The sequence below is a fragment of the Fistularia commersonii genome, chromosome 28 (genome assembly GCF_037954325.1).
Source record: "Fistularia commersonii isolate RoL2024-O1a breed Wild chromosome 28, RoL_Fcom_v1.0, whole genome shotgun sequence".
Lineage (NCBI taxonomy): Eukaryota > Metazoa > Chordata > Actinopteri > Syngnathiformes > Fistulariidae > Fistularia > Fistularia commersonii.
In genome coordinates, this window is record NC_141311.1 from 2978719 (window position 1) to 3003719 (window position 25001).

A 25001-nucleotide genomic window follows, 5' to 3' on the forward strand; every position below is an offset into this window, starting at 1 on the left:
AACAAGAAGGGGCTCAGAGCTGATCCCTGATGGAGTCCAGCCTCCACCTTGAGCTTCTCTGTTACCCCAACAGCACACCTCACCACTGTCTCCCAGCAAGCATACATGTCCTGCACCGGTCTAACATCTCTGCCACTCCAGATTTCCTCATATGGTACCAGAGTTCCTCCTTTGGCACCCTGTCATATGCTTTTATGTGTTTATTTCTATATTGAGTTCTGATATATATGTATATAAAATGTGTTAATTACCTCTGTGAAGCGGGACAAGCAGCGAACCTCCTGATGTATATGAGCAACTATATAGTCCACAAAGGAGTTGTTACATTGCTCTTCAAAGTAGACCTTGGAAAGATGTTCACTCTCCACTTTGGGAAGGCTCGTGTAGTCCAAGCGCACCACCGAGTCTGGCGTGGCACATTTGAGGAGGATCAATTTAGCCTCGCTAAGTACTCTACTGGGATCTGAGATTTCCAGCCTCTCCTTTTGCATCTCGATGACTTGAAGAACCACCGAAGCGCACGTGTCCGAGTGGTAGCCGATGAAGACATCTGGCGGCTTGTACTTGTTGGTCTGAACTATTGCTGTATGTTGACCGCTGACACACATGAAGAGCCGGACCCATTTCTCCAATTCGTCCACGATCGTCCTCTGCTCACTTTTGAGGACAGTGTGAATATCCAGGTAATGCTTTTCCAGCCTGTTGATGAGCGGTATGGGGAACTGTTTGTAGACCACCTCTCTTTCCTCAATCACGATGAGCCTGAAATCTCTGTGCACCCTACATTTGACACGGTGGGTTCCCAGTCCAAGGTCAACATATTTCTGTCCTCCCAGATAGACATAATATTGGTTTAGAGCGTCGTAGAGGCTTTCATAGAGGTTCTGCAAATTCAGGAGCACGACAGTTTGACCCGTTTCCATGCAAATCTTCACTCTGTTTATGTTGCGGCAGATCTGAGTGTATTCTTGGTCTTTTGGAAAGCTGGAGCCAAAGATAATTTCAGGCTGTCCGCTCTCTGAGAAGAAGGTTTGCTGCAGAATCTGTAAAGCAGCGTAGTTGTTTGTCAGCAGAAGCAGGTAGCGGCACTCTTCATCTTGGCCCACCGCCTTGATGTTCTCTCCCACAAACTCGATTGCGCTGATGTCGTGAAGATTCGGCTCCATCTGCAGCCTTTTGGTAAAAACGGAGACGACGTCGACGTCGTCCCCGCCGCTGAAATTTCTCAACACCGCCTTGACAACCTCCTCGGGAGTAGGCTTCCGTTGAGAGGCTCTGGCCGCGGCAAAAATCATCTTAACGAGGCTGTAATAGTCACGCAGTCCGAAAAACCCTTTGCCTTGTTTGCGGCAGATGCTCAGGTAGGCTCTGGCAAAAGGTTTGAAGAAATCCCTGACCATTTCCAAAACCATGGCATCTGAGGAGCATATGCCTTTTGCGCTCTCGATGAGCTCCCCCTCGTCGGGGTCGCCTCGAGACACGAAGATACCCCTGTTCATCTTCGCGGGGTCCAAAGCCCAGTTCGAGATGCCGATGAAGCCGACCTTTTTGTGCGGCAGCGGCTCGTCGTCGATGCATCCCTCTTCCAGCAGCGGGTGAAGGGTTTTCAACGGCATCTTTGCGGAGTCCTCAGCCAGTCCGATCTCATCGAGAACCACGACTGAGATGTATTCGTTCAAGTTCTTTCCCTCCTGGAATCGTCCGCACTGTTTGAACGTGTTGATGATGCCTTCGGGTGTCGAGTGAGGGCTGCACTGAAAGGAAACCATGTGGATCTGTTTGAACATTTTGTAGAGGTTAGAATGAGCGGCTTGACCCTGCATCGCATCGGCCACCAGAGTTTTGGACAAAGATTTTGAACTTCCCGGTTTCCCGACCAAGAAAAGCGGGATTCTCAGTTCAATGCATAGGACCATCATGAAGACGTTCTCCTTGAGGGCGCTGTTTCTGGCGATCGTATCCCCCATCGGCACGCCGCTTAGGAGAAAATCCTGCATCAGTGTGATTTCCTGCAGTATTTTTGCAGGGCTGTATTCCGGCGGTAAGGCTCTGCACACTTTCTGCCTGTATTTGTCCTTCTTCTCGAGGCAGGCGTGGTAGCACACTCCGATGGCCATGACCAGTGACCACAGCACGGGGTTTCTGGCCTGAGCCTGTTTCCGACGCCACTCAGGAGCCTCGGCGTTTTCACCGTCGACATACTTCTCGAGCTCCTCAAAAAACAGGCGGTGACTGTCGTGGAACCAAACGAAAGCCTGCATGCATCGTTCCACGTCTCTCAGGCTGACGAAGCTGCATTCATCTTCTCTCTTCCGCATGTACTTCTGTGAAGCCGACAGGACGTCGGTGATCAACTTGGTGTAACTTGGATCGATTCCTTTGCCGTCGACCACCCGTCTGGCGATCTGCTGGATGTATATTATCTCGGTGCTGTCGTTTAACTGTCCGAAGTCCCACACCAGAGGGATCATGCTCGGCGGCAGCGCTTGGACTCTGTAAACTAGCTGCCGCAGCGGAATGGAGCCCAGCTTCTCGTTCGTTTCCTCGGCTCGGACTCGATATCCGAGACCGGCGGATTCTAACCTTTTAATCATTTCGCCCGTGTGTTTTCGATAAGGGTTGCACGCCGCTATTATCTGCAATCCGCAGTTGGGTGTTAAACTCTCCCCCCTGACGGTCTTATCGCACAGGACCTCCTTGATGCTGCTGATGTCCTCCGTGGTGTTGGCCTCGTCGAAGAAGAGGACAGAGTCGAACCCGTGCTCTCGTTTGTTGACGGAGGCGATTTGCTCCGCTTCCTTCACTTTGGTGTAAATCATCTCTGACGTCGTCCCTCCGTGCACCTTCACAAGTATCATGTTTTCGCTGGGCGCTCCGCTTCTGTGCAACTGGCAAAGGAATCTGATGAGCCTGGTCTTACCGCATCCGGTCTCTCCCATGATGATGACGGGGATGCCGCACCTGAACCGCATGTGGATCGCAAGCATCTTCAGTATGTTGTCGGTCGTAAGCTCGTACGTTTCGTCGGGGTCGAGAGGCCACTGGACGCCAAGAACACTGCAGACGTGTTCGATTTTCTTTCCTCTCGGTAGACTATCGAAGTCAACGTTGAAGGGAACTCGCTGCAGCTTGAGGCCTTCGTATAACTCCCTTGTCATGATATTCTTTCGGATCACTTTTCCGGAGACGGGTTCGATGGCGTCGACAACGTTCTGTTCATTCAGCTTCAGATGAAACCCGATGAAGGTCATGGACACGTGATCGCTGTTGAAGAAAATATACGGATGCGGCTGCGTTTCCCATCTTTTTCTGATCAAAAACGGCGCCAGGTCTTCGTCCTTGACGCCCGTCAAGTCCACCCGCGACCGGCCGGGACTTTGGTCGGAGATGCTGAGCGACGGACTGGCGAAGTCCTTTGCCATCTGAATCATGAAATCCACCACGAAGGTTTTGAATCCGGCTAGCGTGTCTCCGGTAAAAGCGGCATCGCAGAAAACGGAGTTCTCGCAATCTTTGAGCTGAAAGTTAAGAAACCGTGCAAAGTTTCTCAACTCCGCCCAGGAGGGGTCCAGCATACCACAGTACATGAGGAACATCTGGAGACATTCCACAGGAGTCCCTGCAGCCTCTTCATAGACGAACTCGTCGAGATTGCGCCGGTTATGAAATCGAGCGAGATACTGGTACGGCCGCTGGAAGACTTCACTCCTGAATTCGCCGTCATCCGTCAGCGGGTCGTCCGCGCTGACCATGTGAGGATTTTCTTGTTTCCTCATTTCCAGCATCAGAACCTCTTTCGGCGGTTGGCAGAAAATACTCGGGAACACGTCTATGAACGAGCCGACCGCGGTTTGGGGCTGTGCAGAAAACAGAAATGAACACAGACTTGGAAGAAGCAAAAACAAACCAAAAAAAAAATTGCCGGACTTGCATGAATCCTTACCTGCTGCGAAGCGTTTTTCGTCGGCTTGACGGTTGACTCTAAAAACTCGACAACGTACAGATGCTTATTACTGCAATTCCACATCTTTCCCTCGGAGTCCATCATGTAGCGCAGAATCAACAATTTAAAAAGGTATTCGTGGATTCCTTTCTCCACCTTCAAAACAAAACGAATCGACACCGTACGTGAAGTTGAAGTTTTTTCGAGGACTTATCTGGATAGTCGATCGGAATTCTTACCGATGACGTGACGTCAAAATGCAACACGATGAGTTGGTCCTTCTCGGGGATACTTAGCAGGGACTGGAGGATGGCGTTCTCGTCAACCTTGGGCTCGATCAAGCGAATGGTCTTCATCGTTGAGGGGTTTCGCGTCGAATGCTTTAACTTTTCATAGAGCCTCTTGATGAAGAGAGATTTACCTGAAGTTAAAGAAGACATGTGATACAGCACAAGTATGAGTAACACCAGTTCCTTTCATTCGAACATTTGAAGGCGTTAGTTGTACGCAAAACCGAATCTAACTGTACACACCAACGCCGGCTCTTTTGGACGACACCACGCCGACACTCAAGCGGTCCTTAAACACCGCCGCGGCGCTGCAGTGACCTTCTGGTACCACGTAGTGTTGGTGGAGGTATCTCTGGATCTTTGCAAGTGGCTCCTGGGGAACCATGTGCAGTCTGTTCTGGCTAAAGGCCGACGGAAGGTAAGAGTGTTCTCTTTCCGAGCTGCAAATGATAACAAGTCTGTAGTTCTTTTGGCTCTGCATTTTCATGCGTTGATAAAAGCTCTCAAATTTAGCGCTCACTTCATAAGTGAGCAGATCCCCGTACAGGAGAGAATATATCTTCTGTCCTTTGTAACCGACGCTGAGGCAACGTCTGAGGAAGAGCTCCACCTCTTCATATGTTGTCGAGGAATTGCACAGGAGCACCTCGTCGTAGGATGGGAGCTTTTCATTATTGCTCGTCATATAAATGGATATGGAGGAAATCAAGACCTCCTTGTGCGGACAAACAATGAGGTTTGGACTCCCAAGGACAAGGCCTTTGGGGAGCTCCCTGATTGTGAATAATCCAGGATTATTTTCAAAAATGTCTCCGCTTTCACCTTTGCTTGCCAGTATATCCAACAGTCTTCCAAGGTTATTCATATCGAGAAGATTTGGGAGAAAACGCTCCATGTCTTCCATGTAAGCGTTCCACGTAGCATCGAATCTTCGGAGACCATCTGCTAGATCGTCGCGATCCGGAGGGGACTGCGATTCCCAACTGCGGTCTCGGTCCTTCGGCTCTACCGCGGGTAAAACGATGAAAGTCTGGAGCTCGATGTCCTCGTTCTGTTCGCGAGGTTTGGTGATGATTTCATACTGGAGCTCGTGCCAGGCTTGTCTCAAGTCCGAAGCCGTGCAGTTCGGCCGGATGAAGGACAGCATCATGAGAGCTTGGTCCTCGATGTGAGTCAGATTTTGCTGGGACAGCTGGCCGCACAGGTAGACAATCTGCTCAGCCGTGTAGTAGTTCAAATAGTAGTGCTGGGACCTCTGTTTGTCCACAAAATCCATCCAGAAATCCAAGCATTTCTCCGTTCGCCGGCAAACCTCCAGCAGATGCTTCTCTGCACAACCATGCAAAGTGACGGGATCGAGGTTTCCCTTCAGCTTGAAGTCCATCTCGATGCTCAATTTTTTGCTGGTTGAGCAGCAGCTGATTTTAGCTCCCCAGCCTCTAAATAGGGGATTCCCGGCATTGTGGATAGCGATGAATGCTTCGGCTAGCCTCTGCACGCCGGCGAAAACCTGAAAAACAAAAAAATATCGATTAGTTGCGGACTCATGTTCAATTTCTTATGTTCTTATGTTCAATGTTCTGCTTTTAGCAGCCGCTTTGAGCCGGTACTGGAACTCCAACCGGGTTGGTTTAAGAATTGGAATAACGTTATGACGATGGCATCGATGTCTGTGTGACTCTCCCCACGGAGAACTTGGAGACTCCAAAAAGAGCTCCAAAGAGAAAACCAACGGATCGGTATCGATCGGTGTACCTCGTCAATATCACCCATTGTCACCGGTCAAAACACACTGAGATATGGAAACATTTTGATGGAGAACCTCCGCAAAGTTGTCCACTTCCATCTGGCCCTGATCTCCTTTTCCAGACATTAGCATGAGCTTGTTCTGCAGGTCCCGGAGGTCATCGAGAGAATAGCGACGCATCTGAGTCCTGTCATCATGCTCCTCTGGAATGTGGAGCTCCAGGACGGTCTCCAGACTCAACTGGATAACCAAACGGAAACAAACATCCTCGCATAGACTCGACTGAAATTCGAAATGAATTATATTCCAGGGTTCGACATTCGCAATCGCATCTCGAACCCAATCGCCGGCATCAGAATTTACCTTCTTTGCGGGATTTGCGCCGATCAGGTAGATGCCCTTATTGTTGATAGCTGATGCGAGTGAGAGTGAGGAGAGCTCCACTGAGCCGTGACTGTCCTTCACGGTCTTCAGCCACTCCAGATGGCGTGCAGTGTCCCTCTACAAAAAACAATAATATCACGTTATGACGGTGTAACCATCTCTTGTTAAGCCCTGCTAATGCTAAGAACGCTCTTCACTGGTTCATGATTTGTTGAACTTGAACGACTGTAAATGAGGTCATAACAATTGTTATGCATACGATAAAGTCCAAGAATACATAGTACGAAGTATCACGATATTAACTCGATGGGTTTTTACCAGTTTTTTTGGTAGGTTACGGTCATTCTCCAAAGCTTTCCAGAGTTTCTGCAGCACCTCTTTGAGAGCATTAAAACCTGAGTCCGGTTTGAGGTCATACAGCATGGAAGAGAATCCGAGGACAGCGTCATGGAAACAAGCAACGCGATCCACGTCCATGGCGTTCTCTCCCGCCGAGATGGTCGCCAGGTCGACAAACACCTTCAGCTCATTGATATCTGAAAATGTTTGCATCGTTTTATGAGCTTGCATTCGAAAACGTTTCCGAAACGATACAGGAGCTATTTGCCCTTACCTTCTAGAGCGTCTTTTACCCATTTGACAAAGTGTCGCCTGAGGCCCAGCTGCTCCAAGCAAAGTCTGCGGGGCTCAGTGATGTCCAACAGAACCCTCTTTGCCTGCATCAAGTCATTGTCAATCCGATTAAGCTGCTCATTTTGAAAGGCTGCTTGATCCTGATGGGAGAACCAAGAAAATAATAATATTGGCGTTTAAGGAACACACTTAGCAACACATTATATCTATCTATCTCTTGGACCGGACAGTTTCTAGGCTTGTTCCTTTTTTGTTTCGATCTGGGAAGTCGCTCTCTAGGCAGCATCTAAGCAGCTTCTCCAATCGTCCAGGACGCAAGGAGTTTACTTGTGTAACATACTTCGAGGTATAGTTTCCAAGAGATACGCAGGTCAAAATATTTGCAACTTACAACTTCTCTGAGCGTCTCCAGGACCCTGAAGTCGCCTTGGAGACCAAGCGTCTCCTTCACCGTCAGGATTACTTGAGCTGACTCGACGGCCAGATGGAGCTCGTGATACTGCTCGATTTGTTGAACCCTTGTGTCGATCCACTGTTTGTCCGATGACTGGTCAATCCTGCACATGATCACCAGGTCCTGCGCCAGCTCCCTGTACTTGTTCTTGTAATCTCTGAAAAGCTGGTTGACCTCTTTGAGCCTTATACTGCCATTCCTCAAACATGTATAGATATCTTTGTAAAAAGCAATGCAAGGCTCAAAAATTTCATCGTGTAGAACGTCTGGCGTTACGATAACGTCCGCAGCTTTGTTCTCCGCGGGGTTATTGGCGTTCTCTTCCGCACTGGCCCAGAGTTTGGCTTGTCTCTCCCAGCAGAGTTTGAATATATAGCTGTCTCTGAATGCGTAGAGGACCTCTGACATGCTTCGGATTTCTTCATCCAGACTGAAGAAAGTGACGACACCGGCCATCGGACAGGGAGGTTCTTCAAAAGGGTGGACCTCCATGAAACGGTCCAGTTGCATCGTCTCCACGTCGACTTGCTGTTTGCTATCCATGTCGGCAACGCTTACTAAAGTTGACATTTAAAAGAAATAGATTACACTCAGTGCAGATGCGCTCAGCCGAGTCCACGTGGCATAAAAACAGTACCTTGCATGTACTCTTCGAGTTTGTGACTCATGGTCAGAAAGACATGGACCAGTTCTTTCTCATGATACACAGCGTTGACTTCATCCTGCCTGTGCTTCAGCAACTTGCACATGTTGTCTTTGTCCTTGTACTTTTCATTTTCAGACAGACAATCTGGTGGTAGAATCATGGGAGTGCCTCAATAACAGCTCCAAACGACGGCATCGCGGGAAATGAGCGACACATTATTTCGGGTTGCAATTAAAAGGAAGAAGAATCTGTAACGATTAAAGGAAAAGTGCTGGGTTACCGATGTTCAGCAGTTCCAAGAAGGCGCTTTCCTTCTTCAAAATGATACAGAGGAGGCCGATTTCAATGTTTCCGATAACAAGCTGGTCTCTGATGGCCGTGAACGCCGAGATGCCGATGGCGAGTCGATCTCTTGCGTCCTCTGAGAGTTTTTCGATCAGCTTTGTTTCCGCACCTGATAAGACCGAACAGTTGGATGCGATTTTCTGCGACGGATTTACAATCAATCGATCAATGCCGCAAAGTCGCGCGACGTTGGCTCGATCCGAGGATATACCGTATAAGGCGAAAATATCCTTGGCAGCAGGCCAGCTGAGAAGGTGCTGAAGAACCCCGTGTTTATCTTCTTGATAGTTGCCCTGATGGTCCCTCGGCCAGGATTTCTGGATAATGGTTGAGATGAGCTTCCCAAACTTCCAGTTTATCTTCACTCTTTCAAGCAGTTTGCCCTCAGTGTTGGTCTGAGTAAAATTAAAAAAAAAAAAAAAAATTTATATGCAAAACAACAATTTAACCTTCTCGCTGTGTCGCGGAAGCGCTAACCACTGCACCACCAGGGACCTAATCATTTTCCCCGCGAAGTAGAGACGTGATCATTTTGATGGTATTTTCGGTATCTCGGTGAACCTCACTCAACCCTTTACAAACCTCCCGAAAACTGTTATCAACCCAGCATCGACTGTATGACGCTCCCCACACTTTTATACGGTACGCTAAAGACTTTTGGATGATTGTGAGGTACAATTAGCACATGGCCAAAGCGTTTTCCATTTTTCCAATTCATTTATTTTGTCTCGTCATCAACCGTTGTGCCGTTTTAGCAAAGCTTAAGGTCGCTGTTTTCCTAATATAAGCTCCGTCTTTCTTAATGTAACAAACTGTAGATTCATTAATGCTGTGATGGCGGCCAACTTCAGCAAAACCTCTGCTTTCCTTTAACAGTTTTATCCTTTCAGCAATAGTCAGCATCTTCCTGCTACGCTTGGGCTCTAAACCAGACTTTTGGCGTGTTGTTATTAGATCTGGCGTGGGTACAACGGTAGGAGCGAGATTTCGTGATGCTGGGTATCTTGGTTGAGCAAAGGAGATTTCGTATTTTATTTATTCTATAAAATGAATTTTAGTTTAATTCTACTGTTTCTTTCTTCTCAAGCTAGAATATGGCTATTTCATCACAAAAATAAAAATAAAAATAAAAATACTGCAAAAAAAAAAAAAAAACACTGAAGAACGATATATCGCGAGAACTGAATTACAAAAAATAATACGAAAAAATCCAAGAAGTAGCGAAGATGCGAAAGCCGAACCGCGTAGAAGCGAGGGTCCACTGTATTTTAAATATCACTGTTCAGACACGTTCCTCCAGGTTACACATATAAAATGATGAGATAAACAGTACGAAATCAATGTCGGTTTAAAAATCCGCATCATACCTGACACAAAGACGTGACAGCTTCAAGGGCACATCTCTCGATGCAAGAAGCAATATGCGGGTTTGTGACTTGGAGCGCCTCGATTTTTGTGCAGTAGAATTCAACCTGATCAAAAGCGGTTTCCTGAAAGCATACAACGCGTTGTGTATCGTGCATCGTATAAACAGAAGTTCGTGACTACAATGTCGGGAATCGCTGATGATTTACCCGTTTGAACCTCCCTTCAAAATCCACGGTGAACATCTTTCTCCAGACCTGTGTGCAATCCTCATCTTTGAAGGCGATAGAGAGCATGTTGTCCCAAATCTGCTCGACAGACAGAAGAAGCCGAGCCAAGGGGGTTACAAGCATCCATCCGTGACGTCTTCTACTATTTGATTTAATAAAGTGACGCCGCTCACTTCAATCTCCGTTGGGCTATTCAAACTCCTTGTGCAGAACGAGCTGGTCCACTGTCTCATGATGGGCATCGCTTCCGACATCAGTAGGTCTTTCGCAAATTGCCGCTTTCCATGAGTCTCCTAAAGTTGAATTATCATCAGTATTGGTGAAATCAAGCCCCAGCTGGCAGACCCTACTTCTATCAGATATTTGCATCCTTTGCTTGATTTATTCATACCTGTCCTCCGCTGCTCACCACAAAGTCTGAAACAGATGCAACCAGTTTCATACATTCTCTGGGAATTCCCCAACCGGGGGTATGTGACGATGGCTTGACTCCTCTGCAGATCTTGTCTAACAGCTTCACCGCTGTACCCACACACTCTCTCCAGTAAGACTGGGAGATATAACTGACATAAAAAAATGAGAAAGATAAGAGCATATGTGTCTCTACTTTTGCTTATCAGCAAGAAGACATACTGAAAATATGAAAGGGGTTTTAAACCCCTTCATCCTGGACTGGTCGCCTGTTGATCACATACGGAGAAATTCAACCCGATCGAACCAGAACCTTCTCAACGTCAATACTAACCCCTGCACCGCAGGTGATCATGCGAGGTGAAATTTGAGAAAGGTCGGTAGCTTATGACGAAGCATTGAACAATATTTATAGTTAAGCCGCATCAATTTCGTGATGGTATTAGCCTCTGTATTGCGCAAGATGGGCGTATGTTGGTTCACACAGCTACACCAGCCCTCACTTTCAACACGTGGGTCATTTCAATGTTCCACCTGGTTACATCAGAACACAGATGATAAACTCCTACAAAGAAAATGTGTCTGAAGATAATCACCTGTATTTTTCCGCCATGATATTCTGTTGGATGTGCGAGATGATACGAGATACAGTCTGCGATGGGGAGAAAGCAGAGAATATTTACAACGGCAACAATGTGAAGTTTCACAGTACTCAAAGTGGCTCGAAGGCCATGCATCGTTCTGCATACTTGCAATAATATTCTAGAAGCGGTATGATAAACTGAAATCATGGACTTTCAGTAGGAAAAAAAAACTTGGGAAGTCGACAGTGACGTGCAGTCAGGGGAGGCAGGAGAGGCCGTGCCTCACTTCCCTATCTTGGAAAAGAAAAAGTCAAATGAAAAAAGTAATGTATTTATCAGTGATTTGCACTGTAGCGGTATTTTTGATTTAACTTCACCAGTTTTAGATTGTTTATTCAAAATCACTGGATTTTCACATTTACTGTTCAAATACTGAGAAGAGACGTGCGGTGAGGCCACGGACTGTTGAGCCTCAGTGTAGATTGCGCAATGACGGCTGACTGCTGGCATGCTCTGCACTAAGACCAAGTTGCTGTCTCTCTGCATGTCACTATTAAAATGTTTAAAACACTTTTGCTATATGAACTACATTTTCCAATTTGTCAATAGCTATGTGTGTTACTAGTTTCTTGTGCTGAGCGATCATAAAACGGCTGCAAAGAGCCACTAAGTGAGGCACGCAGTTCTCCTGCCTCATGGCAGGGGGCGCTCGTGATCCCAGGGATTCTTCTTACGACTCCTCGGCTGCAGAATGCAGTCACAGCAAGCTAGAGTTAGCAAGTGGCGAATAAGCTACTCTGTAGGGTTCATATCTTTCTAAATCTGATGAAGTTAGAAACTCACCGGTCATGAACCTCACCGCACATCACTGGCGTTCAATAATACAAGAATGTTCACGCTTGTCTTCATCAACCCGTTTTAGATATTGAGAAAATAGAAATATGTGCGCGTGTATACTGAATATTCAATGGGCAGATCGCATGCACCCCGGTGTTCAAAATTCAATTCTATATTTATTATAATTTGTTTACTATCCTGACCACAGTGGTACGGCAGCACCACTGCTCTGGACTGGACAGGACTGAAGAAACCGATCAACCCGACCGCCATCCGACAGACTCCTTAACCGCCTATCCCAGGTGTTCTTGAGCATTCTTAGGTTCTTCCTGGACCGGTCATTAAACGATCACAGGGTCACATACAGACAAGCGACCAATTTAGGGTCTCCGATGAGCCTCCGGCATGTTTTAGGACTGTGTGAAGAAGCCTGAGAACCCGGAGGAGACCCACGCAGACATGGCGGGGACTCCACACAGAGAGCCTTCTCGCGGGTGAGGCGGAAGTGCTAACCGCTGCGCTACTGTTTATATATCATTAGCTTGTTGGTTCATAATCATTCAACCTCTGACTCAAATGCAAGGATGTTGGAGATGAGATTTGCGAATTCTGTATTATAATAGAAGCTATCTATGTGTGAGTGCAGGCTGTAGTCGAGAGAGAGAAAAGGGGCAATGCCTTGCTGCCGAGTCCGACACCTTCTCGGGCACAAACTCTTGATTTTCAAGTCTTATCCCTGCAGCAGCTGCTGTTTTTTTTGTGACTTTTTTTTTTTTATTTGAATCTTCAAATTTTTTGTGCCGCTCACCTCGTAGTTGGTGTATGAAATATCCTGGACAGTCTTACTGGCGAAGACATGAAGCGTGTCTAAAAGCTGAAGGTTGACGCTGAGGCTAAACTCCACCAGGTCGTCAATGGTCAACAGATACAGGCAAGATCTGGCTAAAAGCGCATCGATGTCGATCAGGTAGTTGTAGCTTTTCATCATTTTCATCAGAGCTCTGACAAACAAAAGGAAATGTTCAAAATAGCGACAAAGTTCAGGTGAGTGAACGTTTGGCAAAAGGGAGAACGCCCTTACGTCCGGTCTTGACTGTTCATCATGCACTTTTGGTACTCTCCTATTTTGAGACCCTGCAAACCTGCCCACTGCACGTCGAACTTCGCATTCTCCGATGTCGACACCTCAAAGGGCTTCACGGTTGTTTTGAGGAGGTGAAGCATCGGTAACACCAGAATCCATCGGGGCATTACAGCTTCCTTGACGGTTATTATCAGCGACACCAACATATCTGTCAGCCTGGAGCGCAGACAACTTCGTGAAGGAAGGACTCAACATTTCCAATTGCATGACATACATAGTGATTGGGAAGATGGCATCCTTACTTTTTGAGAGGAGCAACGTCCTGAGAAAAGTCCTTCCAGTACTGGAGGAAGCTTTCCCGGTCCTGTTTGGGCAAACAAAGCTCGGTGCAGAGCCGATGGAGCTCGCCATGGTCCAGCTTGATTTTAAAATGATCCCAAACATAGAGCATTATCACTGCTGCTCTCAAGGGATCCTGAACGAGTCTGCGTTTATTGTTCCCATCCTTTGACAGCTGGGGTGTTACATTCTTCACCATGAAGTCCTTCAGCAGCGACTTCACCTAGGAAAATAAATCGGAGGAAGCAGGGTGTAAGCATGTTTTGCCCGTCCTTTTTTTTTTTTTTTTTTTTTTAAACACACAAACCATACTTACATTACTTTCATCATAATTTAAAGATGTCCATTTCTTTTGTTTCCCCTCGTAGACAAATGGATTCCCATAAACCTGGAAGAACTGATCCAGTTGAATGAGAAAATTGCTCAGATTTTTATCACTCCAGCTCTCGAGAAGGTTAAATATGGTATCCAGCATGAAAGCCCCGGCTATATCTCTGCCTTGGACCAGAGTGCTCCTTTGCTCGGGCCAGAACTTTTCTTTGATGCGTTTGAAAACACTTTTTGAGGGCTCTGCGCATATGATGTCATCGTATTGATGCCAGTCCCCTTGTAGAAAAAGATAAAAACAGAAATTTAACTATGACAAATAAAATTCATTAACAATGCACGGCTAACCAGCGGGGTGAGGTAAAGGTTACGGTTACCATCTTCACTGATGAGGTGGGATTTTACGAACAAACATCTGTTGGTCACCTCCTCGGAGTCCACTTTGTATATGAACTCGTACTCTAATTGCTCCTTCTTTTTCTTATAGATAGCGTATTTGTACGGTATGGAGACGGACACGGCGTCGTCTCTGTTTGTCATCAGACAGCCTTCGACCAAATACCCGTGTTCTTCGAGGTCTCTGTGGAAGCAGGAAAGGAAACAGCAGCGGCGTGATTGTTACTGAGCTCCGATGAGCAGCAAAGTTCGCCAATATAAACACAGACGGTTACAACGGTTCCTCCCTCTGCCACTAGGCGGAAGCATCCAACCTATGAAATTAAATTGTGTCCATGATACAAAACAATATGTTTTAAGAAGCAAGCAACACTTTGTGAATTGAGCAAACCAAAAAGAACCATAAAGTCAAAATTCACAAATTGGAAACTAAATATTGATTGCATCTGAGACTACTACAGGCAATGGGCCTGTAGCAGTCTCAAGACTTGGATCCGCTGTCCGTCTGAACTGAATTGAATTGTTGTTCTGTTTTAAGACATGTAAAGTATGCTATTTGCAATAGAAACATTTCATGAAATAGTTCATTTGCATTTAATATTAATGGTTCAAAGAATGTCAGGCTGAATGGTCAGCCATTATCCATTTTCACCTCATCAAATATGGCCCTCTTTGCAAAAAGTTTGGACACCCCTGGTCCAAAATGGAATTCTACAGCTGTGGCCAAGTTAAACCAGATGATAAAATGCATTGAAATGTATATAAAGTGATGTTTGTAGCTGAAGGATTCAACCAGCAATAAGTGAGTAAGTACCTGGTCACAGTCAGCTCAGCGGCATTAGACTCCCAGGTGCCTATGGAGGATCCAACCCTGACGACAACCTGATCTACCTCGGGGTCAAATTTGAAATGTTTTGAGAGAACTGCATGGAAGTAGATGGTGAGTCTGTTGTTGGGGGCGATGTTCCTCGTCCCAACGGTCCTAAAGAGCCAAATGCATCAGTGTTGCAATAGCAGGGATCAGGCGTACACAATGTTAAACCTGCAAAAACCAGAAAAGGAACTGCTTCACCTTCTGGGAGGTGGGCCGGAGGTTTTGGATTCAGAGCCCTCCTTGCTGCTGCCTTGACTTCCTTTCCCATGGTCTGACTTCACTGCTACATCTGAGTTCTTTGCAGTCTCGGACTTCTGATTGTCCTTTGGTTCGGCATCTGCGGCTGCCGGGTCCACACTGGAGCTTGTGGGTGCAGTCTGTGCACCATATTTGTGAATTAGCCAAAAAAAAAAAACACAAACAGCATTCAATGAGGGTCTGTTCCAGTGACAAGATTCATTTTTAATACGTTTCAGTTGCTCTTACCTTTGTCGATGGATTAGGACCGTTTTTTTGTTCAGCTTTCTTATGTTGACCTTTTGCTTTCTGACTGGCCGGTTTGGTCGGATTCTGATTTTGGTCCATGTTGCCACTCTCGTCCGCCACGTTTCCGCTTGTAGCCTTTTGAGTGCTGAGATCTTCTGCTCCTTCCTCTTGAGAAGCCACGGGCTTGCTGTGCATTTCGTTGACTTTGACCTTTGATGATGAATATGGACCAAAAACCATCTGTTGTTCGGCCTTCTTATGCAGACCATTTTCTTTCTGCGCATTTGATTTGGTCGGATTCTGATTTTGGTCCATGTTGCCACTCTGGTCCACCGCAGTTTCTGCATTGGTGTCTGTGGATGTCGTGTTCTTAGTTTTTCTACTTGTAGTCTTCTGAGTGCTGATATCACCTGACCTTTTCTCTTGAGAAGCCATGGGTTTGCCACTCTGGTCCACCGCGGTTTCCGCCATGGTACCTGTAGTCTTTGTGATTCCTCCTGTAGCCTTCTGAGTACTGATATCACCTGACCCTTCCTCTTGAGAGCTCATAGGTTTGCCACTCTGGTCCACTGCGGTTTCTGCCATGGTACCTGAAGTCTTTGTGATTCCTCCTGTAGCCTTCGGAGTACTGATATCACCTGACCCTTCCTCTTGAGAAGCCATGGGTTTGCCACTCTGGTCCACCGCGGTTTCCCCCATGGTACCTGAAGTCTTTGTGATACCTCTTGTACCCTTCTGAGTACTGATATCACCTGACCCTTCCTCTTGAGAGCTCATAGGTTTGCCACTCTGGTCCACTGCGGTTTCTGCCATGGTACCTGAAGTCTTTGTGATTCCTCCTGTAGCCTTCGGAGTACTGATATCACCTGACCCTTCCTCTTGAGAAGCCATGGGTTTGCCACTCTGGTCCACCGCGGTTTCCCCCATGGTACCTGAAGTCTTTGTGATACCTCTTGTACCCTTCTGAGTACTGATATCACCTGACCCATTCTCTTGAGAACCCATGGGTTTGCCACTCTGGTCCACTGTAGTTTCTGCCGTGATACCTGAAGTCTTTGTGATTCCTCCTGTAGCCTTCGGAGTACTGATATCATCCGACCCTTTCTCTTGAGAAGCCATGGGCTTGCTGTCCTCTGAGATTGAGCACTGAGTATCAGCTGATTGTTCCTTGGATGTCTGATCATCAGCCTGTTTCTCTGCTCCGTTCACGTCTTCTGCATTGCTACCTGAACCTTCCTCAGGCCTTGCTGAACTTGGCTCTGATTTGGCTGTAGTTTTTTCACCCTGGTCGACTTGTGTGTCTCCGGATAGAGGAGCTAACTTGTCAGCAGCAAAGGAGCTAGATTCGCTTTTTTCTGAGGGCGAGCCAACAGCGAGACAGTCCGGAGCTTTATCCACCGCAGTTTCAAGGCCTTCACTCCCAAGAGAGGCATCCTGGGCCTCCTTTCCCTGGCTTTCAACCATGAGGGACAACTCAGAGTTATGTTGTTCTCCATCGCTTGAAACGCTATCTTGCTTTTCACTCCTAAGAGAGGCATCCGGGGCCTCGTTTCCCTGGTTTCCCTGCACGTGGGACAAATCAGAGACGTTGTGTTCGACATCTGAAGAAGTGTTGTTACCTTGCTTCTCCTTTTGAGTTCCTCCTTTTCTGCTCTACCGGGACAAAAAGGGACGACAATGCAAGTGGCTTGTGTGCAAATGCAAGATATAAATGTGTAGATAAAAACCAGCATTTTACATTTATGTGAATCAAAAATGGATAAAGTATGACTTGTCATGAATAATACAATGCTACAACTCTAGCTTGATGAATATTTTTGTCATCAGCCGTTATACAAGCAATATCAATATAATGCTTACATAGTTCATAATAATAAATGATTATTATCAATATTAATACTTAACAACTAAGTATTGACTGCACATTAAGCTCTTCTCACCCTTTTGTTTTTTTTCCTGCGAGTCTCTCTTTTTGGTTGCTGCTTAGACTTTTCAGTGTCTCCGCCGCCTTGAGTTGGGAGATTGTTCTGTGACGCTGATTTATCGGTCCCATCTTCAGGGGCTGGTTGATGATTTTTTGTGTCTGAATCGCACATGCAAAGGGAAGAAGGATGTAAAAAGGGATTTAATCAGTGAGTCGTTTTTTTTTTGGGGGGGGGGGGGACTATCTCTTCAAGTAGATATAGAAAGATTATAGAGCTCCTCCTAAATGTCAAATGAATTAATTTCATAATGAGGCTTCTGCCTTTCCCTTGTTTTTGCAGCATCAGCCAGAAACCAGTAGGCAACCTACATAAACAGTAGATCATTTATTTTAGTGAAGTATAGCTTCTTATCCTGCCTGTACATCAGGATATAGTACGGATTTGTGTCTGAACATACATTTTTAATCACAGTTAGAAATTTGTGCGGACACGACTGAATGGATACAGCTGGAATATAATTTAAAAAGAACCTACCCTGTGTGTTCGCAGGTTGCGCTGGCAATTTCTGGCCACACTGACTGCAAAACTTGGCTGTCTTCTCCACAATATTGTGGCCACAATTTGAGCACTTCATTTTGGGACCTCAGTGATGTCTGCAAAAGAAAAAGGTTACTTAAAAGTTACAATTTAAAGGTTTGATTCTCGTGCTCCTCCTAGCCTGTCAAAGTGTTGTTGAGCGAGATACTGAACCCTTATCTGGGATTAATAATGTATATAAAACAATAAAAAAATAAAATGGCCTCCATTTATTTGGACTCTAACTACGCATGTAAGTTGAATTTCAAATCCTTACATCTGCGAGCCAAATAATCAGCCATGTAACTAACTTTACGTTTACTTTGCAATGAACCCACTCGCACCTTGAGACACCCTGAACTATTTCAAAACCCAGAATTTAGGGAAAAGATTTTAATAGTTGAATAGAAACATAAAAAAAATCCAATTTGTGAAATATGGATCATGTTTTTGCACCAAATCACCTTGGCTGTTGTAGAAACCAAAGGGCATAACTCAATATGCCTGGTGAGAAACCATCCTGGTTCTGAAGTCGATGTGAAAAAACAATAAATGAATAAGCGAATGAATACTTAAAGAATAACATTTTAAATATCAGTTTTGTTAGCTGGTTAGCTGGTTGAAATGTTGCCAATGTAGCCTGACAACAGTCAATGAAAGATTTTCTTCTTCTTAATTTATTGCATTTCAGCATCTGGTATGCCATAACAGTCATTGGGTCAAACACACACACACACACGTGCACACCGTATAAAAGAGTATTAGCAAGAATGAAAGGAGAAGTGCGCAAGACGGAGGTGAGACCAGCCATGTTGTCCCGTTCGGGGGAAACTGGAGAAAAAGGCAGAACGGGAGGTAGCAGAGATGTGGAGGTTCTCCTTGAGAGTGAGGAGGACGGAAGCAGAGGAACAGCACGTGTTAGATGTCCTGGAGGTAAAGTCAGGCTGAGACGTGGACAGAGGAGGGAAAGTGACAGTTATATGAGTAGAAGAATGCTGAGGTTTGAACTGCCAGGCAGGAAGACCGGAGAGGTGAAAGAGGACAGGATGATAGTTGGTGTGACAGAAGAGGAGAGAGTTAGATGGAGGCAGATGTGACGACCCCTGAATGGAGTAGCTGAAAGGAAAAGAAGAAGTAGTCTTACTGTCATTTTCTTGGAAAGGCAATTTACTTTCACTTTCATGTATGCTGAAAAGAAACTTCAAGCTCTTTGCATGCATTGCGACAGTCAATCTCTGATTTGAAAATGTTTTGAGCAGGAAATACTGCAAAGGTAATCCAGAAGCAACAATGACAGCCTAGAACCTGCGGTTCCTGTGCATCATTTTTTAAATTACATTTTATTTTACAAACTGTTGGGTTTCTCAGTTTGGGTAATGTACCGTGTGTACAATAACGGTCAGTGCGACAGTTGGAGCGGGTGGGTGATTTAATGGCAGAGCGTTCTCCAGAATGAACTAACGGGTCGGTTGATTCAGCTTAATTCAGTTTACATAGCATCAACATTAAAGCATCAACATATTCTCACAGAATACTACACAAACATTTCAAAATGCTCAAAAACATGTTTGAATATAACACAATACCGATTCCAAATATGTAATGAGATGATGATAATAATAATAATAATGATAATAGTGATTTGTAGACAGTACAGAAATCTCCCACGCTCCATGAAGGCGGCTCACAGAAGTAAACCCGGCGTTACTTCTGCGCATGCGCAATAGGACTTACACTAAGCTAACGCTTCCGACGAGATGACCAGAGCTGAGCCGGGAGAAACATTTCACAATGCTAAAAAACCTGTTTGACTATAACACAATACCAATTCCAAATACGTAATGAGACGATGATTAAAATAATAATAATAATAATTGTAATAATAATAACAATAATTGTGATTTGTTGATAGTACAAAAATCTCCCACGCTCCGTGAAGGCGGCTAACAAATGTGAACCCAGCGTCACTTCTGCACTTGCGCAGTAGGGCTTGAACAAAGCTAACGCTGCCAAGATGACCAGGGCTGAGCCGGGAGAAAGAAACGTAAAGCGAAACTATGACGCCGAGAACATGACTAATGTTGTCTGTTTCTTACCTTATGTGATAAATGTAGGAAAATAACTCGCGAAAACTGTTAGAGCAATTCATGTGTTGGTGATTTAAACGGCGAATTTTCCAATCAAAGGGAGCCTTCTGTACAAGTTATACGATCTTTGGAAGCCCTTTGCTACCTCACGTGTTTTGTAAACAATTTAACACAGAACCATTTCCTGTTTCATTTGCGACCCGCTTTATTAACAGTAACACTGATGTAGTTTGAAAAAATAGACATCAAAATAGTTTAAATGACATCGAGACACGTTTCACCAAACCACCCATCGCTGTCATCTCTCATGAACCTGCAGCGAACACACTAGCTTATTTGCAAATCCTAGCAGCCACGCAGCTACAATTAGCTTAGCCGGGTTTATAAGAGCTTCGGGAATTAAAGTAATTAAATAAGAACAATCATAATAGTCATGATAATAGTACAAGCTGCGGCGAAAACGCTCAACACCCCATTAAACTCTGTCTGAAGCAGTCCTAACTCCAAAGTGACCCGGGAGAGATGAGCTTCACAGCTATAAGAAAAACATAATACAGCCACCATTTGCGGCGCCGATAGAAAGTTCGCATCCCCGGCGACAGCGGCGTGTTTACCGGGGCGTCGGCGGCGAAGAGCCGGGGAGTCCGATCAGCTGCGCCGGCGTCTGAGAAGGCAGCGCCTTTCTTCCGCGTTGAACTTAAGTGCAAGTTTCGTTTTGCTAAAAGTGGGCGTCAACCGTCACAAGTCACTAACTGGCTCATCCCATCGGGTTGTCACTAGTTTAATTGTTTGTTCTTGTTTTTTTTGGCTGTGTGATTAAAATTCAGATGAAGCAAGAGCACAATAACTAATGTTGATTAACACATTAACTTCATTAGTCACTAAATATATTATTTTCCTTTGGGCTTTTCCCCACAGCGGATCAACCTTCTTCATCCCCGCATCCTCCTCTATCACAGTAACTAACTTCATATCCTCTCTCACTGCATCCATCAATCTTCTCTTTGGTCTTCATCTAGACTTCCAATTCCTTCATCCGTCAACCACAGGTGTGTCAAACTCATTTTGGTCCGGGGCCACTTCTTCTTCTTCTTCTTTCGGCTTTTCCCGTCAGGGGTCGCCACAGTGAGTCAACTTTCTCCATCTAACCCTATTCTCTGTATCTTCCTCTCTCACACCAACTACCGTCATATCCTCTCTCACTACACCCATAAATCTTCTCTTTGGTCTTCCCTAATTTGATGTCAAAGGAGCCGGACCAGTAAAGTCATTACCTAGAAGTAATGCTAAGTCCAAATTTGTCCTTTGTTTTTATGTAAAGGAGGTAAACAGGTAAATTATAAAAATCTTTCTATGTAATGAATTGTTCCTCTAAAAAAAAAACATGCAGAATTAATATTAAAAATGAATCGTAAAAAACAACTTATGCCCTAAAACTATTGTTGAGTTAAAAGAGAAAATCTTGTCACAATGGGAAAATTTGTCACAAGAATTTATTAGAAAACTGATTAGTAGCATGTATAAGAGGTGGTATAATGTTTACAATGCTATTCTGGTTATTAAATCAATCTTTTTAATTTTGGCCTGTTTTTTTCTTTTTGCTATCCTTTCTGTGTTTTTTATAGAAATAAAAGTTCGTACTAACAATGTCACTTGATGTTTATTCATCAAAAATCATTTTGTTTTCAAATTTTGAAGCAAAAAATACGTTTCAAAGTTACTTTTTCATTTATTCCTTGTCCATTTTTGTTTTTTAAACCCACTGTATAAAACACCCGGATGCATGTAAGAAAAAAACGCGCGTCCGCACTAACACAAAGATTTGATTTCAGGAAGGGGGCCACAAAATATTGTTCCGAGGGCCACAATTGGCCCACGGGCCGCGAGTCTGAGACCCCTGGTCTACCAATATTTTGACTATCCCTCCTCTGTCCATGACCCAACCATCTCAGTTTGGCTTCTCTGACCTTCTCTCCAAAACATCTAACATGTGTCGTCCCTCTGATGGACTCGTTCCTGATCCTCTCCATCCTGGTCACTCCCAAAGAGAACCTCCACACACGGAAAATATGCTCCAAAACAAAATGATGATTTATGTTGCATCAGTGTCTCAGGTCAGTTCTCGAAAAGTAGTGAAGAGAATGTTAAAATGTTAAAAGGACATCATAAATCCAACAAGGGGAGCAAAAAAGAAACGGAGGGAATCGATCACATGATCATTCTCTTTAAAAATGGCGCCACAATACATATTTTTCCTATTAGCATCTGAGGAAGAGCCTACTTTTGCTCGAAACATCATGCATGCAAGAATAAGTGTTTATGTTATATGTAAAATAAATCATCTTTTCTTTTTGGAGCATATTTTTAGTGTGCAGATTTTTTCCAAACTCTACTGTTTCTAGACTATACAGCATCGCAACTTCCGAACTCACCTTCCTCCTCTCCTTCTTCGTCCCACAGTAGCCCGATTTCTATCTAATCCCTACTGAGATCCCTACTGAAGTAAACTCAGGGTTTTGCTGAGATCCAAAAGATCTCAACAAAGTGATCAAACGCCCCCATTATCCACTGCCCACACTTTAGGATGTTACATCCAAACTAGCAGGAACTTACTATTTCAGCGTAAAGGATGCTAGATCTGGTTATTGGGCCATAAAGCTAACAGAAGAGTCCTCAAACTTGGGCCGTATGTGGCCCCCAGACCAAAATGAGTTTGACACCCCTGTTATAAATAATGTTAAACAACCATTCATTCACACATCTGGCCAATTTAGGGTCTCCAGTGAACCTCCTGCATGTTTTTAGACCCGGAGGAACCCGGAGAAACCTGAGGAACCCCACGCAGACATGAAGACTCCACACAGAAAGGGAATCCAACCGGGGACCTTCTTATTGGGAGGCCCCGAAGGAAGATTCGATCTGACCGGGGGGGTCACTGAGAGGTCACGAGCACCTTGGCCCAGCAGACTTTGGAGCGTTGGTGGGGCGGTCCTCTCCATCACCCCCTCAAAAACATAAACTCTTATTACAAAAAGTTAGCAAGGTCTTCTGCACCTGGAGGAGACATGAGCAGCCACCAGGAGGAAGCCGTGCATCGATCACCGCTTGAATCACCGTTTGTTTTTTTCATTGACGTGATAAACCAGCTGCTTGTTGTGGGATAGCATCCCACATGATCCTGAGAAGAAGGTAGATCCACATCCTGAATGTCATTTCAGAAGATTCAGGTGGAGGCCCTGCTCTGCCACTCCATGTTCACTGCCTCCTCCACAGCATTTGTTTTGGTTTTAATTAAATTCTAGGGGGGGGGGGGTGGAAAAAAAAAACTAATTAAGATGTTCCCCTTCCTTATTAGAAAACGTGCACTGTCTTGGTTCTCCACGCACGCCGGATTGTGTGTGTGAATCACCCTCAACAGGGTGCTGACGAAACAGGGAGGATGCTGACGGGAGGAGGGATGGATGGATGGGGGCTATAAGAGCCCCGGGCTCCGGGGGAGCGGGTGCAGGAGGACGCGTCGCTTCCCGGGTTGCAGGTGCGAATCCAGGCTTCTAGGCTTCCAGCTGCTCGGCATGGAGATGCAGACCAAACTCGTGTTCCCCGTCGTGCTGGTGTCCCTGCTGCTCGGCGGCTCCCCGGCCGGCGCCTGGTACAAGCAGGTGGCCGGGCCGAGCTACTACTCGGTGGGCAGGGCGTCCGGTCTGCTGTCCGGGATCCGGAGGTCCCCGTACGTCCGGAGGGCCGAGCTGGAGCCGGTCGACGGCGACAGGACGGCGGGCGATGGCGTGTTCTCCGAGGCGGGTCCGCAGAGCTTCTTCCTCAAGACGATGGTCAGTGAGCCGAGCGTGTGTGTGTGTATGTGTGTGTGCATGTGTGTATGTGTGTGTGGACGTGAAAGCACCCCAAATCTTTCCTTCATCTTTTTTTCAAAAGTCATATGCAAAAGTGTATTCCCTTTTTGCATGACGAAGACTTCATTTTAAGTGTAATTCCCTATTCATAATACATTTTATTTAAATGCACACAAAATACAGATTTAAGAGAATCAATGAAAAAAATGACAGTGCACACACACACACACACAGAGTGACAGATGATTGTAAAAGACAGCTATTGTGCTTCTGTTAAAAGAATATCTATGGCTGGAGTACAAAACTCCTATCTGAAAAAAAAAACACATTTTTTTCAGGAAATGGAAAAAAAACGTTTCATTTGATTATAGTATGCTCTTTGTTAAAGATATTCAAGAATATTCTATTGTTCACAGACTATATTTCTATGTTATAATGTAGAAATACATAGCATGTATTATTACCACTGACAATGCAATAAGGGCTTTTTTTCTAATTTTTCTGCTTCATTGTGCACATAGGAGTTTTGTCATGTGACATTTATGTCAAAAGAAAGGGCGGGATTATCTTGCTTAGACTGAAAATGTGGAGCCATCCCATTTCTCACCATTCAATGCAAAAACCCAAAATTTGCAGAGGACGTTTTGCATTCCAGCCATCAATATGCAGAATTAATAGTATTTAAAGTTTGCACATCTTGATAGATTCTATCCAGACATTTGAACAAAAGCTCAACTTTCTGGTAAATTAAAAAAAAAAAAAAAACACTGCATGTCTAATGCAGTAAAATGTAGCCAATATTTGCGTAGTTGGTTGTATAGAATGAGAGCTGGTGTTTGGATGTGTGTACTGACTGCCTCCGCTTGTTCCCAGCCGGTTTGCATCAAAGACATCACACCCAACCTGCAGAGCTGCGAGGTCTTCCAGGAAATCAAGGGCTCCTTGAAGTGCACGGCGGACGTCTTACTTTCTCTGGACTTCTCGGACTGTACGGAAAACTAAGTCTTAAGGGGAGAAAAAAAAAAAAAAAAAAAAAAAAAAGCGAGCAGAAACTGCACATTTCCCGAACCGAAAAGTTTTAGTTCCGTGAGCATTTGGGTTATTTCATAAATTTATGGAAAAAAAATGTCAGGATGAGCAAGTTTCAATGTATATTTGTGTTTTGCTCAATAAAAGTTACTTCATCA

General features: G+C 45.1%; 2 protein-coding genes across 3 annotated transcripts in view; one reads left to right on the forward strand and one right to left on the reverse strand.

Moving 5' to 3' along the window:
• Positions 1–20616, reverse strand: part of LOC147217171 (E3 ubiquitin-protein ligase rnf213-alpha-like) — a 40846-nt gene extending 20230 nt beyond the window's left edge. The window contains exons 1-28 of the mRNA XM_086176426.1: positions 20578–20616; positions 17835–17953; positions 17316–17458; positions 15376–17028; positions 15088–15266; positions 14830–14997; positions 13997–14199; positions 13609–13898; positions 13256–13515; positions 12951–13169; positions 12678–12870; positions 11045–11100; positions 10429–10600; positions 10211–10330; positions 10017–10115; positions 9810–9932; positions 8654–8837; positions 8378–8551; positions 8089–8241; positions 7389–8008; positions 6978–7137; positions 6683–6900; positions 6344–6481; positions 6056–6220; positions 4477–5743; positions 4183–4364; positions 3944–4099; positions 252–3857 (exon numbers count right to left, since the gene is read on the reverse strand). Of these exons, the coding sequence (XP_086032552.1) occupies positions 252–3857; positions 3944–4099; positions 4183–4364; positions 4477–5743; positions 6056–6220; positions 6344–6481; positions 6683–6900; positions 6978–7137; positions 7389–8008; positions 8089–8241; positions 8378–8551; positions 8654–8837; positions 9810–9932; positions 10017–10115; positions 10211–10330; positions 10429–10600; positions 11045–11100; positions 12678–12870; positions 12951–13169; positions 13256–13515; positions 13609–13898; positions 13997–14199; positions 14830–14997; positions 15088–15266; positions 15376–17028; positions 17316–17458; positions 17835–17934 (11001 nt within the window). The 5' untranslated portion in view covers positions 17935–17953; positions 20578–20616. The remainder of the gene's footprint in view (positions 1–251; positions 3858–3943; positions 4100–4182; positions 4365–4476; positions 5744–6055; positions 6221–6343; positions 6482–6682; positions 6901–6977; positions 7138–7388; positions 8009–8088; positions 8242–8377; positions 8552–8653; positions 8838–9809; positions 9933–10016; positions 10116–10210; positions 10331–10428; positions 10601–11044; positions 11101–12677; positions 12871–12950; positions 13170–13255; positions 13516–13608; positions 13899–13996; positions 14200–14829; positions 14998–15087; positions 15267–15375; positions 17029–17315; positions 17459–17834; positions 17954–20577) is intronic.
• Positions 19872–24950, forward strand: LOC147217172 (neuropeptide B-like). 2 transcript variants are annotated; one of them, XM_086175911.1, is made up of 5 exons: positions 19872–19920; positions 20882–20921; positions 22769–23152; positions 23319–23793; positions 24688–24950. In XM_086175911.1, the coding sequence occupies exons 4-5, from the start codon at positions 23425–23427 to the stop codon at positions 24814–24816; spliced, it is 498 nt and encodes a 165-aa protein (XP_086032037.1). In that variant the 5' UTR covers positions 19872–19920; positions 20882–20921; positions 22769–23152; positions 23319–23424; the 3' UTR covers positions 24817–24950. The 2 variants fall into 2 exon arrangements, with proteins under 2 accessions (XP_086032037.1, XP_086032039.1); XM_086175913.1 differs by lacking the exon at positions 20882–20921 and having other exon boundaries at positions 19900–19920.
• The last annotated feature ends 51 nt before the right edge of the window (positions 24951–25001 follow it).

Bases quoted from the DNA above. Each gene is read 5' to 3' on its own strand.
- LOC147217172 (XM_086175911.1), top strand. From the start codon at position 23,425: ATGGATGGGGGCTATAAGAGCCCCGGGCTCCGGGGGAGCGGGTGCAGG. The intron at 23,794-24,687 runs GTCAGTGAGCCG...GCTTGTTCCCAG, and splicing joins GCTTCTTCCTCAAGACGATG to CCGGTTTGCATCAAAGACAT.